The sequence below is a fragment of the Notolepis coatsorum genome, assembly GCF_963971535.1.
Source record: "Notolepis coatsorum genome assembly, chromosome: 14".
In the NCBI taxonomy this organism is placed as follows: Eukaryota; Metazoa; Chordata; class Actinopteri; order Aulopiformes; family Paralepididae; genus Notolepis; species Notolepis coatsorum.
This window is the reverse complement of record NC_140178.1, coordinates 25620231-25641423: the sequence shown is the minus strand read 5'-3', so window position 1 is coordinate 25641423 and position 21193 is coordinate 25620231. Positions and strand designations below refer to the sequence as shown.

General features: G+C 43.4%; 1 protein-coding gene across 2 annotated transcripts in view; it reads right to left on the bottom strand.

Annotated features, from left to right (window-relative positions):
- tmem104 (transmembrane protein 104) overlaps positions 1-21193 on the bottom strand; it is a 168292-nt gene that overhangs the window by 42487 nt on the left and 104612 nt on the right. For both annotated transcript variants that reach the window (XM_084329499.1, XM_084329498.1), the window contains exon 9: positions 9825-9918. In XM_084329499.1, the coding sequence (XP_084185625.1) occupies positions 9825-9918 (94 nt within the window). The remainder of the gene's footprint in view (positions 1-9824; positions 9919-21193) is intronic.

Sequence of the window (21193 nt, the reverse complement as noted above, 5' to 3'; positions counted from 1 at the left end):
ATACGGACGTCCCAGATGCCTGGTGGCCATATTCAAACTCATTTACTCTCAATAACTGTCAAACTAATGAATGTGGGCAGAACAGTTTAGAGCTTTTGTGTGCGTGTGAGATTACGTGCAAAATAAATCAGCATTGTTTTGTGGCGAAGTGACTCTTTAAGGAAATAACATTTGTTTGCAAGATCTGGCTGGATTACATTGTCAAAGTTGACCGGAGAGAGACCACTGTGATACGATACTGACTTAATGAGAGAGAGCAGCAAGATAGGGAGCGGAAGAGGGAAGAGGGGAGAGGGAAGAGGGGAGAGGGAGAGTTGTCAAGCTGTCTTGCCTGAGTCAGAAACAGTCGATGCTTTCATAGCAATAGAGAGCAGTGCTTCCATTGTAATTGTACAGGCAGGGGGGTCAAGCCAACCAGAACCCCTGCCAGGCCACAAGAACAAAGGTTGTATGCTAAAAAAGAAAAGAACCCCAATAACCATTCATTCAGAAATCAATAATAATTTGCATTTGGGAGCCTCTGTTCCGAAACATGAGTCAACCGCGGTGTGAGCCACTGCCATCATAATTAATTACATCATACACCCCTGCGACAACGTCAGCGTAACAAGGTCAACGTTACTACAAGGTCAACGTTACTACAAGGTCAACGTTACAACAAGGTCAACGTTACAACAAGGTCAACGTTACTACAAGGTCAAACGTTACTACAAGGTCAAAGTTACTACAAGGTCAAAGTTACTACAAGGTCAACGTTACAACAAGGCCAACGTTCTACAAGGTCAACGTTACAACAAGGTCAACGTTACTACAAGGTCAACGTTACTACAAGGTCAAACGTTACTACAAGGTCAACGTTACTACAAGGTCAACGTTACTACAAGGTCAACGTTACTACAAGGTCAACGTTACTACAAGGTCAACGTTACTACAAGGTCAACGTTACTACAAGGTCAACGTTACTACAAGGTCAACGTTAGCATAACAAGATCAAGGTTACAACAATGTCAACGTTAGCATAACAAGGTCAAGGTTACAACAATGTCAACGTTAGCATAACACGGTCAATGTTAGCATAACACGGTCAATGTTAGCATAACAAGGTCAATGTTAGCATAACACGGTCAATGTTAGCATAACAAGGTCAACGTTAGCATAACAAGGTCAACGTTAGCATAACACGGTCAACGTTAGCATAACAAGGTCAACGTTAGCATAACACGGTCAATGTTAGCATAACACGGTCAATGGTAGCATAACACGGTCAATGTTAGCATAACAAGGTCAACGTTAGCATAACAAGGTCAAGGTTACAACAAGGTCAACGTTAGCATAACACGGTCAATGTTAGCATAACAAGGTCAACGTTAGCATAACACGGTCAATGTTAGCATAACACGGTCAATTAATGTTAGCATAACACGGTCAATTAATGTTAGCATAACAAGGTCAACGTTAGCATAACACGGTCAATGGTAGCATAACAAGGTCAAACTTACAACAAGGTCAACATTACTACAAGGTCGACATCACAACCACGCCAATGTTACAACCACGCCAATGTTACAACCACGCCAATGTTACAACAGCGTCAACATTATAACAGCGTGAATGCTACAACATTACACTCGGGTTATAATACCTCCTGTGCTGCACAAGCACTAACTAGCGTGGATGTGGAGAGAGGTCTGGCTATGCGAGACACTCAAGTGTAACAATATACCGACAGCCGACATTCATCTTTTATATTAGAGGTACCCAAACGAAGGATAGTCCTAGATGCAAGTTTACAGAGCACCCTACCACACAATTCATCCCCAGACACCCCCTATTAAAGAAAACCTTCACTTTAGCCATGAAGGGGAGGATGAGCACAGAAAGAGTGGCTGAATTTCACTTGAGCAGTGATTTAAGGTGAACGGCGTATATATATATATTAGGGATGTCCGATATTATCGGCCGACCGATATTATCGGCCGATATCGGCAGTAAAATGTGATATCGGAAAATATCGGTATCGGTTAAAAAAAAATAATAATAATAATTTTTTTTTTTTTTTACATTTATTTAACATTTATTTACCCAGGCAAGCAAGTAAGAACCAATTCTTATTTTATTTATTGTGAAAAGTATGCATGTTGGTTTAATTCAACAACAAGAGATATGTAATGTTAATTTTTACTTTTTTAATTATCATATTTTGCACAGATAATGCTTACATTTAGAAAGCCTTTTGAATGCATCCAGTGAAATTATTAGTTACCTGAAATTATTCCGTTTTTTTGGGGGGAGACCCTGCATATATCGGTATCGGGTGATATCGGTATCGAAATTAAGAGTTGGACAATATCGGAATATCGGTATCGGTAAAAAAGCCAATATCGAGCATCCCTAATATATATATATATATATATATATATATATATATATATATATATATATATATACGCAAAATGCATTATCATGCACAGCAATATTAACAAATTGAATAAGCCTCCTTTGATATATTCTATCATAATGCATCAGAAAAGGATGGCAAAAACTAAAGGCTAAGTTACAGCAGGTTAAGAGAAAAAGATACCTTCACAATTTACTAATATATGTAATAAGACAAATCTTCTTTTGGGAGGTGAAAACAGACATCAGGAATAGGGCTGCAACGATTAGTCGACATAATCGACGACGTCGATTATAAAAAATCGTCAACGAGAAATTGTTGCGTCGATTAGTCATTAAAAAAATTTTAATAATTTTTTTTTTTTTTTGCACTACCTATCTTTGTGAGAGTGGCTTCTCAGGGTTCCAGACAACATCATAACATGATGATCCCATAGCAAATTTTGGACATTGAAAACATTGTTCCCCTGCAGGAGATGATGATCAGACTAGACACACAATACATTACACACGCACTCCTCTCACTCACACACAGCGATCAGAGTAAGACACACACATACACACTCCTCTCACTCACACACAGCGATGAGAGTAAGACACACACACACTCCTCTCACTCACACACAGCGATCAGAGTAAGACGCACACATACACACTCCTCTCACTCACACACAGCGATCAGAGTAAGACACACACACATACACACTCCTCTCACTCACACACAGCGATCAGAGTAAGACACACACACATTCACACTCCTCTCTCTCACACACAGCGATCAGAGTAAGACACACACACATTCACACTCCTCTCACTCACACACAGCGATCAGAGTAAGACACACACACAAATTACACAGTACACACCTCTCACTCACACAGCGATCAGAGTAAGACACTGTGACGTACGTGGGTTGGTCATTATCATTATTACTGTATTTGGAAGACCATGTGAACATTAGATTAGTATCGTTTGTGTGTGTGTGTGTGTGAACATGAGAGCTAATGATATCTCTTCTTCTCTTCCTGTCAGGTGCTGCCCGTCCCTATACTGAAGGGTGCTGATTGCTTAATGAACTACAGCTGATGGCAGTCACATCAGGAAGGGGCGGGTGCACAAGTAGCTGACAGCACACGCACGTCGGGATTCCTGTTGTGTGTCATGTGCCAGTGACCTCAGTGTATGAGGTTGCCTTTGTTTGCCACTGCGTGGATATAGATATGTGTGTATGTTCATATAATATGGACATGCAGTTAGCCCTAGTCCATAGACCTGAGGGACTGATGATGGTGCCAGCCTGTTTCTGCACCTTGTGTATGGAACCGTGTGCTCTCTGATGTTCACACGGCCACATAGTACGGTAGCCTCAAGGTTTGTCTATCTGGGTTGAGTTGCCTTATATGCATGTCTTGTATGTCCTCCCCTACCTTTTCCCCTGTGCACCATGGAGGAGGTTTAAACTCCTACCTCCATTCAATATATAATTTACGATTTGGAAAACGTCTTGTGTTGTGTCTTTTTTTTCACCTACACCTGGGACCTTGATTTTGAACATATTTACTGAGAGGGGCTGCTTTTGCTCATGTGCCGCCCTCCAGTTGTTATTATCAGACCTTCGTACATGACAGACACACACACAAATTACACAGTACACACACTCCTCTCACTCACACAGCGATCAGAGTAAGACACACACACATACACACACACACACGGACTCCTCTCACACACAGCAAACAAAATACCTAGAAGTCTGTCTGATCTGACTCATCCCCCTCTCCCCTTACAGCTGTTCCACGTCACCCTCCTGGTCCTGGACCAAGTTACAGCCCCATCAGCCGCGGTGCTGGGGGCAGATGCTGCTAGTTATTTCTTTTTTATTATAATTTTTTTAGTTATTTAAAGTACACTTCCACTTTAATTTGTATTATTTAATTTATTTATCTTGTTATGAGTGATTGCTGTATTGTTCTTCAAATACATTTTCATTTAAAGTGGCTTAAGATCCAAATTCAAATGTTTCATGAGTCATTATTTTAATTTGCTATGGGATCATCATGTTATGATGTTGTTGTTTGGTCCTGACAAGAGTCTCAAAGTCTGGGGTGATGGTAGACAAGCAACTCTGAGGTCATGCTCAATGTCCAATCTGTTCCTCTGCTCTGTCTTCAGCTGGACCAGAGCTGAGAAGCCACTTTCACAAAGATATGTACCGGTAGTTTATATAAAAAAAAACAAAAAAAAAATTATATCCCTTTTTTTTGCAGCCCTAATCAGGAACAGGCTGCAAGGTGAGCACTTTCCTTGGCTTTCTCCAAGCCAAGGGAGATAAAGTGCAGCAATGAATCATGCACACTGTGTTCATGATGCGCTAATGTTTTGCAAAGGTCAGAGGTTACACAGCTTATTACAGATTATCAAGTCATCCTCTCCTTGTCATCACTTTGTTCTAAGTCTTGAATATACAGAGCGAACAATTACTGAAGTACTTGCCGATTTTTATATATTTCTTTATCACCAAAAGTGCTCGTTTTGCGCTTTGAAATCCCGGTCGGCGCGAGTTATTGCAGGAAGACAACACTGGTCAGCTGTGGAGCATGGAGAACGTACCGCGAAAGCTAGCTTAACGTTGTCTAAAAGATAAAAACAGTGGTTCGTGTTCGTGCATTTCCAAATTGTGCCAACAATATGTCGCCCACTTTGCGTTGCGTTCATAGATCAGTATTGACACAGACATGCCATTCCATGAGCGAAGAGACCTGTTGCAGACAGTAGAGGTAATGTAATTATTACAAATGGACAGTTTTGACTGACAATACGCATTAAGCATACAGTATATTGCTGTGCATCGTTATGTCCGCGGGACATACTCAAATCGGTAGTGTGTGTGTGTCTGTGTGGTGACAATTCACTGTTCCCTGATATTTCAGCAAACACCCCCGATGTTGTTGTTAATGAGAATAACAGAGGTTCTCATTCTAGAAGTTGGCTGTACATTTGACTACAGTCTAGAAGAAGCCTTTACAACCAAAATGTTGAAGTATCAACTGTTAGAGCATAATATATCACAACTGGGCTACAACTGTAAACTTTTAGTTAGTGATGCACCGATGTGAAAATTGTGGCCGATACCGATATTTACCAATGTCGATATTTCTGTATAGAAAACACTTTGATAATCAAATAAAGAGCTATTTTCCAAAACGCATATTTTTTTTTTACTTTTGTAACTTATTTTCAGAAATGACTGATATTTTGAAACTATTTATGGCCAAAACATGTTTAAAAAAAAAAAAAAACGTTTTTTTTTTAATATCGGCCCATCTTGAAATCGGACCGATACCGATGTGTAAAAAAACGGCCATATCGGCCGATATTATATCGGGGGCCGATATATAGTGCATCACTATTTAGTCTTCATATTTGGAAGCCTGGGTCATGTTCATAAGTTGGGTGTTAAAGGCCTTCAGATGGCCGGTCTTCCGAAGGGAAGAGCCAAACAATTAGCAAGATATTGCTCAGTGTCTGTCAGCTATTATTGGCAGCCGCACAATTTGGAGAAGACACTGCTATCTGTACCCCATGAGCTGTATGCTACTTGTCTGGTTCAACATCCTATGTGTCTGTCAGAATAGAACAGAATAACCCACAATGTCCAATTGCACTGATAATATTTGTGTCCTTTAGACATTGTATTTATGTGGACATAAATAAAGATTCTAAATGTATGTGTGTGTGTGACTGCGCCATAACTCGTTATTGCTGCTGGCATGCGTTTTTAAAAAGATTATTTCCCTAAACAATCACTACTTGAGTACTTAATGCGAGTACTCGGTCTGGGAAAACATTACTTGTGGCCATCCCTAGCAAATATAAATTGCAGACCACCTGCTGTGCCATCTGACTGAAGCCGACCGCGCCGATATGCCGTCCTCGTCTCGTCTGTTAAGGTGTCTTTGCGTTGCGTCTCGCCAGGCCTGAGAAAGTATTCTAGGGGGAAACACTGGAGAGGATCCAGCCAGACGGGAGGATCCTTTCACTATCGCTTTCAGCTGCATCTCCTCTCTTGCCTATATTGCTTTCAGTCTCGGGGCGAAACTGGCTCAGGAGGTAGAGCGGTCATCTGGTAGTCGTAAAGGTTCCCGGTAGGGCTGCACGATTAATCGATTTTAAATCGGAATCGCGAATTGGAATGATCAGACCAAAAAAAAAAAAGAAAAAACGCAATTATCTTTTTTTATATAATTTTATTTAACCAGGAAGTCCCATTGAGATACAAGATCGGTTTGGGAGAGGGAGGTATGGGGTTTTAGATTGTGTGTTGTGAAGTTTAGACTTCAGAGAGGGAGAGTAAAGTACAGAAAAAAAGGTACCGTTGAGTACCGGTATCGATTCCCAGGTAAAAAAGAAACATTTTCAGGCTCGGTGTCCTGAAAAGACCCACCGCGTAGGCCAGATGCAAGCCACATTTGACAATAAACCTCTGTGGGGCTGCTTAAAAAAAATTATAATCGCAATCGCAATATCTGTCAGATAAATCGCAATTAGATTATTTCCCAAAATCGTGCAGCCCTAGTTCCCGGGTTCGATTCCCGCTCCTCCCGGGTGTGTCGAATCTGTCGATGTGTCCTTGAGCAAGACTCTTAACCAGGGGCGACAGTGGCTCAGGAGGTAGAGCAGTCTTCTGGCAATCCGGAGGTTCCCGGTTCGATTCCCGCTCCTCCTGGGCAGCGTGTCGTTGTGTCCTTGAGCAAGACACTTAACCCCTAATTGCTCCCGATGAGCAGGTTGGCACCTTGCATGGTTGCTTCCGCCGTCTGTGTGTGAATGGGTAATATGTAAGTAACTAATTGTAAAGCGCTTTGGATAAAAGCGCTATATAAAAAAGCAGCCATTTACCATTTAACCACTAACTGTTCCCGATGAGCAGGTCGGCACCTTGCATGGTTGCCTCTGCCGTCGGTGTGTGAATGTGTGAGTGAATGGGGGAATGTGAAGAACAAAAATTATTGTAAAGCGCTTTGGATAAAAGCAGTTATATAAATGTACCATATAATTTATTTAGTTAAAAATAGGAAATTACTTAAGCGTTATTGCGATTCTGACCAATCAGGAACCGGTACCAAATTGCACCGGTTCTCGGTACCCATCCCTACAGAAACTCAAAACGGTTAAGTATTCAAACAGGCCCCTATGTGTCTATTATGGATCCCAACGTTACGTTCCCTCTGAGAAATAAGCAAAAGCCTGCATGAAAAATGTCCCTTCAAACTAACAATAAATAACCAATAACTCTGAAGAAAGAAGCACCGAGGCAGACCAACGGGGGAGGATGGGGGGGGTAAGTCATTATACCATCACTTTCTCCTCAGCTGTCTGCTAAACTTCAGCCCATAATGTTGTTCTTAAGGGATTTAAATGGTCTCTTTAATGGCTGCTTCACCCCCCCCGGCATCCATTCCTCTGTGGTGATATGAAGGCTGGCCGCTGTCTATGTCCACTGGGCCACTGGCGTCCATGCAGTGAGGAAACAAAGAGCAAGGCCGCTGTCATTAGCCGGGTGCCATCAAGAGCGGCGCGGAGGTGACACCGCCAATCGATCACGCGCAGAGCCGGGAGAGGAGGACAGACGAGAGGAGGGTGAATGAGGGGTGCAGTCGAAAGATCACTGAGAGAGCTTTTGAGCCAGCCTGATAGTGGCCAGTGGACTCTGTGTGTGTGTGTGTGTGTGTGTGTGTGTGTGTGTGTGTGTGTGTGTGTGTGTGTGTGTGTGTGTGTGTGTGTGTGTGTGTGTGTGTGTGTGTGTGTGTGTGTGTGTGTGTGTGTGTGTGTGTGTGTGTGTGTGTGTGCGCGTGCGCGCATGCATATGTGTTAGCATGACCCTATGTTCATGTGGACCAGTGTACGGGCCGGGGCGGGGGGGCTTGGAGGGAGCGCCCGTGATTCAGTGGTGTTGTGATTTTAACAGCGGGTCCGGGACCGGGCGGTTTATTTTCGTCCGTTCGCCCTGTGAGTGACGGTCCAATCAGGCCTGGGACGGCCTGTCAGGCCTGTCAAGCTGAGGGATGGAGAGGAGATGGGAATCAGAGACACAGAGCGGGACCGCGGAATGATCGACGGACCCGGGCACGGCGGCCACGCTGTGGAGGGAGGGAGCGAGGAAATGGGGAAAGAAAGACACAAGATGGGAAAAATGCCTGGGTAAAGAAAGGGAGGGAGGGAGGGAAACAAGTCAGGTGGAAGAGAGGGAGGAAAAGTGAGAGACCGATAGAAGAGGGATGAAACGTGATATACCAATAGAAAAGAGGGATGAAAAGTGAGATACCAATAGAAGAGGGATGAAAAGTGAGAGACCGATATAAGAGGGATGAAAAGTGAGAGACCGATAGAAGAGAGGGATGAAAAGTGAGAGACCAATAGAAGAGAGGGATGAAAAGTGAGAGACCGATAGGAGAGAGGGATGAAACGTGAGACTAATAGAAGAGAGGGATGAGAAGTGAGAGACTAGAAGATAGAGGGAAGAAAAGTGAGAGACTAATAGAAGAGAGGGATGAAAAGTGAGAGACCAATAGAAGAGAGGAGAGGGAAGAAAAGTGAGATACCAATATAAGAGAGGGATGAAAAGTGAGAGACCAATATAAGAGAGGGATGAAAAGTGAGAGACCAATATAAGAGAGGGATGAAAAGTGAGAGACCAATAGAAGAGAGGGATGAAAAGTGAGAGACCAATATAAGAGAGGGATGAAAAGTGAGAGACCAATAGAAGAGGGATGAAAAGTGAGAGACCAATATAAGAGAGGGATGAAAAGTGAGAGACCAATAGAAGAGAGGGATGAAAAGTGAGAAACTAGTAGAAGAGAGGGATGAAATGTGAGACTAATAGAAGAGAGGGATGAGAAGTGATACCAATAGAAGAGAGAGGGAAGAAAAGTGAGAGACCAATAGAAGAGAGATGGAAGAAAAGTGAGACAAATAGAAGAGGGATGAAAAGTTAGAAACTAGTAGAAGAGAGGGATGAAAAGTGAGAAACTAGTAGAAGAGTGAGATGAAAGGTGAGAGACCGATAGAAGAGAGAGGGATGAAAGGTGAGAGACCGATAGAAGAGAGAGGGGATGAAAGGTGAGACCGATAGAAGAGATGGATGAAAAGTGAGAGAGCGATAGAAAGAGAAGAGAGGCACAACCCCGGCCAGGGGATACAAAGTGCCTCCTGTCAAAATGTGCAACAGTGGCAGAGATCAATCTGGGCGTGGAGGTGCGAGGCGAGGATATGACTGTGGACCGAGGATAATGGAGTTTGTCAAATGTTTACATGAGGGAGAATACACAGCCTGCGTCACACGGGTCAAATCAACTCAAGATGGTCTGTGGTGGGGTTTGTCGTGTGTGTAAATGCTGAGGCAGGTGGTACTGGGAGTTTATCCTTACCGATCCAGCGCATGAGCGAGGTGAGGATCTGAAGATATTTGGTCTTCTGGGCGTTGAAGAAGGTGAAAGGCCCCAACAACAAGACGAAGATGGTCTGTGGGAAGCAGAAGAAAAGAGATGTTTCAGTCGTTTCTTTTTAACCCTTTGCGGTGCGAATGTCCTCTTAGAAGTCTAGAACACCATAGTGTATACCCCCCCCCCCCACACACACACCTCTATCTTAGCATTGTTTAACTCAATAGATTTTAGTGGTAGCCATTGTTTGATTGAAAATTGTATTAACAGATTGCAGAATGGGTACAATACAGTACGGCTCAATACACACAATTGTTAAGGGGATGCAGATCAGAGAAAGACTTTAGTCTTGTTTACATCAGGGTATGTATGACATACAAATATACAGTACTGTTTATTTACAGACAGAGTTTCTAAAAGAGAATATATACATTTGAGGGGGAGGAAACTGTGGGGGGGGGGGTTGGGATGGGTTTGGACATTTACCGGGGCCAGTTTCGAATTGCGGCCTCCCGTATGTGCTTTTTTAGAGCGGTTTTGAAGGTGGGTAGGGATTCACATTATTTTACGGCTGTGGGTAGGGCATTCCACATTGTTGTGGCATAATTGCGAAACGTGTTTAGTCACTTGTCCAACCAAGCCGAATCTGGGTTGGACATGATTTGTGGAACTCCCTCTGGTGTTGTGGTCGTGGTATTCACTGACCTTTGGGAAGTATTTCGACATGTACATGGGTACCGTAGTGGTGTAGTGTATCTTGTAGACCAGGTCCATTGCAAGTTGCTGTACTCTAAGCCATCCTAGGTTGTCAAAGTGGGCAGGGGTGAGGTGGGTTTTAGGAGTAAAGTGAAGCAGTAGTCTGACCAGTTTGTTTTGTGATTTGTAGTCTTGTTTTTAGTGCCTTTGAGGTGCTTTGGTACCATGAGGTGCAAGCATAGTCGTAGTACCCTTGAATGAGTGCTCCTGCCAGAGTCTTCAGGGTATTCTTGCATACCAGAGAGGAGATCCGGTACAAGAATCTTGTTCGTTGGTTGACTTTTTTTTTTATTACATTGGATGCCGTTTTGTGACAGGAAAGATTTGCCTCTAGGATGGAACCCAGGTATGTAATTTCCTTGTGACAATATTGTCACCCACTGTAACGGAGAAGCCGTCGGCCTTGCTGAGTTTGTTATTCGATCCAAAGAGAATGGACTCCGTTTTACCCAGGTGTAATGATAGTTTGTCATCAGCGAGCCAGGTGCAGATTCTGCCGAGTTTATGTTACATTGCCAACATAACATTGTTCAGCTCTTGAAATTCTGATCACACTGGCGTGATCGTACGCCTCGAAGGGTTAAAGGAAAACTCCAACATTTTGGGAAATTAGCTTATTTGCCATCTACCCTGGAGTTAGACATGAAGATACATACCTTTTTCTTCTCTGTGCATGCAGTAGGAGTAGGAAGACGTTGGGAACTAGGCTAATGGAGGAACCTACTTCCAGTGACTGACGCTAAGCTAGGCTAACGGTGCGCGTCTTCCTACTCCTACTGCATGCACAGAGAAGAAAAAAGTATGTATCTTAACACTCCAACATTTTGGGAACCCTGGAGTTAGACAAGATGCAGCATACCTTTTTCGTCTCTGTGCATGCAGTAGGAGTGAAGACGTTTGGAACTAGGCTAATGGAGGAACCTACTTCCAGTGACTGACGCTAAGCTAGGCTAACGGTGCGTGTCTTCCTACTCCTACTGCATGAACAGAGAAGAAAAAGGGTATGTATCTTCTTGTCTAACTCCAGGGTAGATGCCAAATAAGCTAATTTCCCAAAATGTTGGAGTTTTCCTTTAACACTTTCACTGCCACACACGAGATATCTCGGGTTTCCGAGATTTCTCTGATTTTTATTTTTGCGATCTGAAATCATATTGCATCACGCGAGCCTACCCGAGTATACCCGAGCACCGCCGGCGATCAGATGTGGAAAAAAGTGCCCCCTATCGTCTCCCAGATGACATAAGGGATTTTGGAATGGACTCAATGAAAATGGATGGGGGAAAAAATCCTGTACGCCACATTTTCCAGTCCACTGATGCAGCCGGGGTTACCACAGTTCATTCTGGAGCCTCTCAGCCCTGCGGAATCATGTACTGTGCTGTACACACGTTAGATCCATACACTTATCGATTTTTTCGAATGGTGATCAGGAATTGGAATATACCAGTTGGATACCATCTGATGTCAGGTAAGGAATCTATGTTATCAGTGTTAGGATAATCAGACTAATTTTGATAAAGATATAGGCTGTTTTGTGAAATGGGCTCTTTCGGTTTCACTGTAAAAGTCCAAGAGGAAATGAACACGGCGATTATCCGTGCGCGGCTCGAATGTGTTTGCGTGCACGTATAATATTGATCATCTAGCGTTTATTTTAAAACGATTCATAAATAGGCCGACGAATATCAACATTCTGGAATATTCCAGTAAAAGACGATTATCATAGAACGGGTGCTTTTCAAAATGCTCTGAAACGGAAATGAAGCGATAAAAAACCAATCTGCCTTGACAGCACTGACTGGAAAAGGATTCTTTGATAAGCGACGGGCAGATTAGACACATAGCCATAATTTAAAACATAGATTAGGCGATATTAAGCGTAACTTTGGTGCCGATGGTGGCATTGAAGCGATACCTCTGGCGCCACCTCGTGGCATTCAAAGTGTTAAGAGATTAAACAAAAGTACAATAAACAAGAGTGCGAAGTCACTCTGGCCACTGGAGTGCAGCAGCAGCATCATGTGGCCCCGGCAGAGGAACAGAAGCACCGCGGTCAGTTCAAGGAATCAACCCAGCCGTGAATACAGTATATTGATGCATGACGGGAGCGCTAAATGCACTTTCCACGAGAGACGTGGGAGAAGTCCCAGAGTCACGCGGTGGCATCGTGATGGAAGCAGACGAACAACGAGGATCTCCTCTGTCCGTCCGATTACTGCAATATGCTCATAATAACCAGGAGACAAATCCCAAATCTGCGGAGGCCACGAGTCTGATTGCTTCACATCAGATACCGGTGCTGGCGAGGGTTGCAATCAGAGGCACCGGGCTCACTCTCCCTCTCTCTCTCATTCCATCAGTTCGCCCCTCTCTCTCTCTCATTCAATCAGTTTGCCTCTCTCTCTCTCTCTCCCTCTCTCTCTCTCTCTCATTCCATCAGTTCGCCCCTCTCTCTCCCTTCTTCTGCACCCCCACACACCCATTCCTCTCCTCCCTCTCCTCCATCTATTCCCTCGCCGTCTTGACAATCTCGGTTCTCAATGCAGACTTTGACTGGCAGGTGATCTCAGAGGCAGTCACTTGAGTGCCATGTCATTTGCACCCTGCAGGGCTGAAAGCATGAATGTGACCCCCAACCGCACACACACACAAACACCCCCCCACACACACACAACCCCCCCCACACACACACACAACCCCCCCCCCCTACACACACACACCTCACTCCCAACCCAACCACCACCAACACACAAACACATAAAAACTTGTTAAAAAGGCATAGCATGAGAATTAATGCACAGAAATAATTTCAGAGGAGCAGGGGAGAGGGGAGAGAAATTGCGATATTTCTCAACTCTGCAACAAAAAATCTATTAGAATTGGGGATGCTCGATATTGGCTTTTTTACCGATACCGATATACCAATATTGTCCAACGCTTAATTTCCGATACCGATATCAACCGATACCGATATATGCAGGGTTTCCCCCCCAAAAAAACTGAATAATTTCAGGTAATTAACATTACATATCTCTTGTTGTGCATACTTTTGACAATAAATCAAATCAGAATTTGTTCTTACTTGCTTGCCTGGGTAAATAAAAGGTTCTAGAAATGTAAAAAGAAAAAAATATATATATATAATTTTTAAAACAGATACCGATATTTTCCGATATCACATTTTTATGCCGATATCGGCAGATAATATCGGTAGGCCGATAATATCGGACATCCCTAATTAGAATACATTCAGACATGTATGTTTACCAAGGATGCACTAATAACCACTGCTGCTGATACTTATATCGGCAGATATCAAGTGCCAATCTGATCCACTGCTTTTGCTGAGCAGTAGAGACTTCAATTCATTTGAGGTCATTAGTTTGGGCTCATTGGAGAAAAATGATTTGCACTATAATACATTTAGTCCATTAGCGAGAGAGAGAGAGCTAAGCTCAATCATTCTGGATGCCAAAAAGGCATAAGATGAAGTCACTCTGCTTTGATTTCTTACATGCTACAAGTGCCCCATGATATAACATTTTTGTATTGGAAAGTTATCTGGTTTTTCCTGGCATCTGTGGTTAGCGGTGTGGCAATTTTGCAATTCTAAGATGCATCGTGACGTGGGCGTGGATTGCTAACAGCTAGATATTGGGGCTAGTGTATAGGGCATGACACAGGGGCTAGTGTATAGGGCATGACACAGGGGCTGGTGTATAGGGCATGACACAGGGGCTGGTGTATAGGGCATGACACAGGGGCTGGTGTATAGGGCATGACACAGGGGCTGGTGTATAGGGCATGACACAGGGGCTAGTGTATAGGGCATGACACAGGGGCTGGTGTATAGGGCATGACACAGGGGCTGGTGTATAGGGCATGACACAGGGGCTGGTGTATAGGGCATGACACAGGGGCTGGTGTATAGGGCATGACACAGGGGCTGGTGTATAGGGCATGACACAGGGGCTGGTGTATAGGGCATGACACAGGGGCTGGTGTATAGGGCATGACACAGGGGCTGGTGTATAGGGCATGACACAGGGGCTGGTGTATAGGGCATGACACAGGGGCTGGTGTATAGGGCATGACACAGGGGCTGGTGTATAGGGCATGACACAGGGGCTGGTGTATAGGGCATGACACAGGGGCTGGTGTATAGGGCATGACACAGGGGCTGGTGTATAGGGCATGACACAGGGGCTGGTGTATAGGGCATGACACAGGGGCTGGTGTATAGGGCATGACACAGGGGCTGGTGTATAGGGCATGACACAGGGGCTGGTGTATAGGGCATGACACAGGGGCTGGTGTATAGGGCATGACACAGGGGCTGGTGTATAGGGCATGACACAGGGGCTGGTGTATAGGGCATGACACAGGGGCTGGTGTATAGGGCATGACACAGGGGCTGGTGTATAGGGCATGACACAGGGGCTGGTGTATAGGGCATGACATAGGGGCCGGTGTGTAGGGCATGACACAGGGGCTGGTGTATAGGGCATGACACAGGGGCTGGTGTATAGGGCATGACACAGGGGCTGGTGTATAGGGCATGACACACGGGCTGGTGTGTAGGGCATGACACAGGGGCTGGTGTATAGGGCATGACACACGGGCTGGTGTATAGGGCATGACACAGGGGCTGGTGTATAGGGCATGACACACGGGCTGGTGTATAGGGCATGACAGGGGCTGGTGTATAGGGCATGACACAGGGGCCGGTGTATAGGGCATGACACAGGGGCTGGTGTATAGGGCATGACACAGAGGCTGGTGTGTAGGGCATGACACAGGGGCTTGTGTGTAGGGCACGACACAGGGGCTGGTGTGTAGGGCATGACACAGGGGCTGGTGTGTAGGGCATGACACGGGCTGGTGTATAGGGCACGACACAGGGGCTGGTGTATAGGGCATGACACAGGGGCTGGTGTGTAGGGCACGACACAGGGGCTGGTGTGTAGGGCACGACACAGGGGCTGGTGTGTAGGGCACGACACAGGGGCTGGTGTGGGCAACATGAAGTGTTGATCATGTAGGAAGCGACAATGACGCTTAAAAGCCAAAGGGCTGCATTTTAATTGATCCGTTGCGTCTGCCTGCCTACGCCCGTTTTTTATTCATTTTTCAATGAGGACAATCCGCTGTGTCCGCCAACCTTGTGCCTGCTTTGACGGGACAGAAACATTTGGAGAGAGAGAAAACATTTGGAACAGACAGATACGTTACCATCCGCAAAGCTGTTGTTTCTGCAACGGCACGATTACAGTTCTAGGTTCTAATATAAAAATAAACAGTGACCAGTCAAATTTCGATCCGTTCGGTGACGGATTGTGTGAGAAAAGCCGACAGCCAAGAGGAGTGGGATGGGATTTGTTTAAAGGTGCACTATGTAGTTTTGGGAGAGTGAGAGAAGTGAAAACTATTTTAGCTGGGCCCAAGGTTTGGTTTACAAGCCTTATTCTAGGCTAGGCGGTTTCGTTCACAGTGCCTCAAAATGATTTTGTTTAGTTTATTAATTAGTAAATGTGTTTTGTAAACGAAAGATTACGCCGAACTGCATAGTGTACCTTTATGTTATGGAGAAAGTATTGGAAGTACCCTGAGGGATGTTCACAAATAACCGATGAGTTGATCCTCGTTCATTGGTAAACATGCCGATCAACCTCATCAGATGAAACAATTGTATCAGTATTGATGTGAAAATGGACTTGGCTTGATGTGTGTCATTGTCATGTCACATAAGCATTATTTTGTTGAATAAATTAATATAAGATAAGATAAAATTATCCTTTATTAATCCCCTTGGGGAAATTCGGGTGTCAAAGCAGCATGGGGGGTGGGGGGATACAGGGTGGGGGATACATAGCTTCACAGTCCTATACAGTCCAGTATCTATATACACTATAGATACTCTAAAATATAAATACAATAAAATATAGAAAAGTACAAAATACAAGATAGTCCAGTGATAAGAGTCCAGTGATATGAGTCTCTAGTGCAAAATACAAGATAGTCAGTATGGTGATGTGAGTCTCTAGTTCTCAAGTCCCGAGTTCTGACAGTGATAGTTCTGGCAGCAGAGCCGGCCGCTCAAGCCCTTTGTTGTAGAGCCTCATGACTGCCGGTATAAAGGACCGGCCCAGGTGGTTTGTGGTGTGTCAGGGGGGGATGAGTCTTCTTCTAGCCTTCTTCACCAGCTTGTTCAGCTTGCTGGAGTCCCTTGAGTTGATGTTGCCCCCCCCAGCACACCACAGAAAAAAATAGGATGCTGGCTACAACCGACTGGTAGAAAGATAGCAGCAGTCGGTTGCACGGTATATATAATTTGCGCACAAGAGGAAGCCATATCAAGGGGGGCCTTTCACGGAATGTTTTGAATGCTCATTATTCCTACATGTTGGAAGAGACAAGGGTTGCCATGTGCACACCAAAGTTTTATAATTGAACAACTCATTATTGGATCTTGTGAACAAGTCAAAGTGGAACAGAAATATTCCAATGTAATGTTGTACGTACACACTTTCTTTAAAAAGTGGTTCAAGGCCTCCATCACTGAGGGAAAACTTCTCAGCGCCGGCAGGCACTGTGTGACCTTTTAAACAAGGATGAATGAAAGAGCAAATAAGCGCAGATCCATATGGATGTTCACTGGAAAAGATGAGTCATGTTGTGAATGTGATGCAGTGCATACTGTATCAAACCCATGTCATTAATTTGAGAGCAATGAGGCAGGATTTCGTCTGAAATTAAATTACACTACCTTGAATCTGTTCCATCAGCAAAACAGTTGTGTTGCATATACAGAGGACCGGCCCCTCTTAGTCGATGAATTTGGTCTTAATTAGTTGATTTTTTCTTTTTGTAGTGCTTTTTTCAGCACTGAATGAGATATTTCCTGAAAGATTATAAGCATTCTAGATTCAAAGTCATTCAGCTTTATTATTGCATGTGGGAAAACACAATTTAAACAGATTTGTCGATTAAATCAGTCGACTAAGAATTCCTTTGGTTGAGGACAGCCCATTATGATGCAATGTACCGAAACAATAGCACTGCGTGTCCTATGATGCATCATAATGGTATATTTGAAGCAATCACTCATTTGAGAATGAATGATTAATGAGGCAGAATTCCCTGTGAAATCACACTACCTAGAATCTCTTCCATCACCAAAACAAAGATCAATCAGTTTTAGTACAGGCTGGCAAGGCAAATTAACTGTGCCCGAAACTTCTATTATCCACCCTCGAAAGATTGACGGGAATGTCATTCTTAATTATTGGAAAAGATTGCAGTGACGCTCGTGTTCAATGTTGATAAATGCACAGAGAAATTAAATGATTCTATGACATGGATCAGAAGAGAAGAGTGTTGTAAGAGCTCCGGTCCCTTTCTTCTTATTTGTATTCTCCTCCATTCTCAATCATTTACAGACGTTATGTTGCTAATACTATAAGGCAGGCATGTTCAACTAGCGGCCCGCGGGCCAGATATGGCCCTTTTGAATGTTTCTACGGCCTGCAAGAGGCTGCCTGCAAATCTGGCCTGTTAAGTCTTTTTAAAGTTACTTTTAAAATTATTCTCTGTGGTAGTCAGTTTCATTTTGTTTGTTTATATTGCTTATATTTGTGCTTGATTCTAAGTTAGGAATATATGTATATGTGTTGATTGTCCTAACTGTACAGTAGGTGTTACCGTATTGTGCCGAATATAAGACAGTTTTTTTTTTTTTTTTTTGGAAGGAATGTGAAGAAGGGCCGTTGTCTTATTTCTGGGGGTCTAGACTTTTAAATGTCATTATACAATCATTAATGATGCAGCCTTCTCGCCCGGACCCCGGAGTACTTCTAACACATTTACCAAACAGCCTATTGTTTTATTCAGTGATTTTCTTTTAATAAAAGATGATTTTACCAGGATTTTTTTAAGATGATTTTAGCATAAAACTTGCATAATTTAAAAAGTAAGTAATGGATAATATATGTATGAATGTTTATGTACATGTTTATCTTTTATGTGGTGGATCCAAGGAATAGTAGCTGCTGCCATGTGTGGCAGATAATTAGAATATTAAAAGGTGCTATAGATATTATATACATGTGTAGACTAATCATAAAAAAAAATATATATATATATAATACATCCACACAGATATTTTTAGAAAGGTGCATAATAAAAGTATTGCTTCCCCCCCAAAAATATATATTGATGAATGCATTTATAATAAGATAAAAAGATTTGCGCATCCAAAATGTATGTTTACATGTTACGTGCATGTATCCCCTCCCTAATTCCATTTCCCTACGTGGAATGCACCTGATTGGATAAATTATACTGGTGCTCTAGTCTAGTGTGACATCTAGTGGCTGAATGTTATCTATAGTACATTTAATAAACAATAAATAATCTAGCCTACTCACTTGCCTAGGGCATTTCTTTATGATTAATTGATTAGCCACCATTCTGTAACTGATGGAAAAAGTTTCAGGAAGTGCAGAGGCATTGATGTCATCGCCCACAGCCTGCTGAATCAGGCAACCGAATAAATTGTATTTATTATAGTAACCTTTAATGTTCTTAAATTCAGAGTGCTATCAAAGAGAATCATTGGTGCTATCGGAATTACCGTGTATTCAAAGCATCAGGAGTGGCTGAGCATGCTAATGTTTACAAAGATTGTTAATGGTGTCAAGCTAACTGGCTAGACTTCATAAATCCCTCTGGTATTTCGTGCTCTATATAGTGCTTCTAGCAAGTGGGTGGCTCGTCATGAGAGACAAGACGCCCCGTGGTTCCATTATTTCCCCTCTTGTAGACATAACACGCAATAACACAGCCTAAACATTTAAAATTATAATATATATTTGAACATGTGTTTTTAAGAAGGAATAATCAAATATCATTTTTGACCAATGTTGACACTCCTAATCCTTACCACTGCTTCTGAAATGAACATATTTTAATCCAGTCGAATGGTAATGAATTTCAGTCTATATGGATAAAAAAAGAATAAAGGTTTTACCACCCGTCTCTTGGCAAAGCACGCCCTGATCTCAAGCCAAAGAATACATTTGCAATACCCATTAGATGTAATAGATAAGACATTATGGAGAGAAGTGTGTATGAAAGGAGAAGTTAAATCATCAGAGGCTGGCTGGCAGGGCAGTAATGTAGTTCTGAATGGTGTAGGGTGGCACAATTGCAAGCAGTCTCAACACCCTTGGTCTCGGATAGTTTCCTTTTCCTATTTTTTTCACATTCTGCTCAGTTTAGTCATTATGCCAAGTGCCCGTGTGTACCGCGGCCCCGGTTGTTGCGCTTCCCTCCGTCGGTCTGGGGAGGGTGTAGACTGCCACATGTCTCCTCCGATACATGTGGAGTCGCCAGCCGCTTCTTTTCACCGACAGCGAGGGGTTTCACTGGGAGAGCGTAACACAAGCGGAGGTTCACGCTATCTCCCCCCCAGATACCCTCCCTGCTGAACAGCATCGCCCCAAACCGTCCAGTCGGAGTCGCTAATGCAACGACCCCACCGGCTTACCCCACCCGAGAACACTGGCGGATGTACCGCTACTGGGAATTGAACCCGCGAGTGCTTTTACCTCCAGACATCCCGTCTCAAGACAGTTTCAAGGCCCTGGCAGCACATCGTCAGTCATCACACTACTGATGTTGCTTATTCCATTGAATTGAGAAAAAGAAAAAGGACTAGGATGGGAAGTTTAGCAAAACTAAAATCAGGTACATTTCCCAAGAAAAAAGGTCCAATGATGGCAGCTTGATCCATTCAATAAACATGCTTCAGATGTCAAGTCAAGTCAAGAGTTTTATTTGTCACGGCATACAAGTATACAGTGAAATGCGGGGGGTCTTGCCCGCAACGATTGTGCATAATACAATAATAAGAATCCAATAGGATGCAAATGACATTTGTGCAATAATACAAGTAATCAAAGTAGGGCATATCGGTATATGTACATGAGTTTTTACAAGAGCATGGTAAGACATGCTAGGTCCTGTGATAGTGCAATACACTGTTAGCTACGGGTAAGGCACTGGGTCTTTATGTACACTGCTATACAATGCTATATTATACAATCTCAAGTTATACTATACTATTTTTTAAAGTGACCTTTCATTTTCTAAAGTGACCATAAGTGTGAGCGTGTGCAGCATGAGTGTGTGTGTGCTCATGTTAAAGTGGCTGCTAGTGTGTGAGCGTGTACAGTGTGTGTGTTGTGTGTGCTCATGTGTGCTTGTGTGTGGAGAGTTCAGTGTTCAAGGCTCTGATGGCCTGGGGGAAGAAGCTGAGCCGAAGTCTCTCTGTCCTAGTTGCTGGTGTACGCAGGCGTTTGCCTGATGTACAGTTCCATCATCAGGGCACATGCAGACGTAATAAAGTTTAGTGAAGCTTTTTTGTCTTTTGAAACAGACTGCGATTCCAAGGAATGAGCGTCCACTTAGTGGGCGTCACTTCATCTGTATGATTGAACAACACCACCTCAAAGACCATTTTGGCAGGTAATCATTGACACTTTTCTATTCTAATTATTCAATTAGGTAAAACATTTAAATAATATTATTAATAA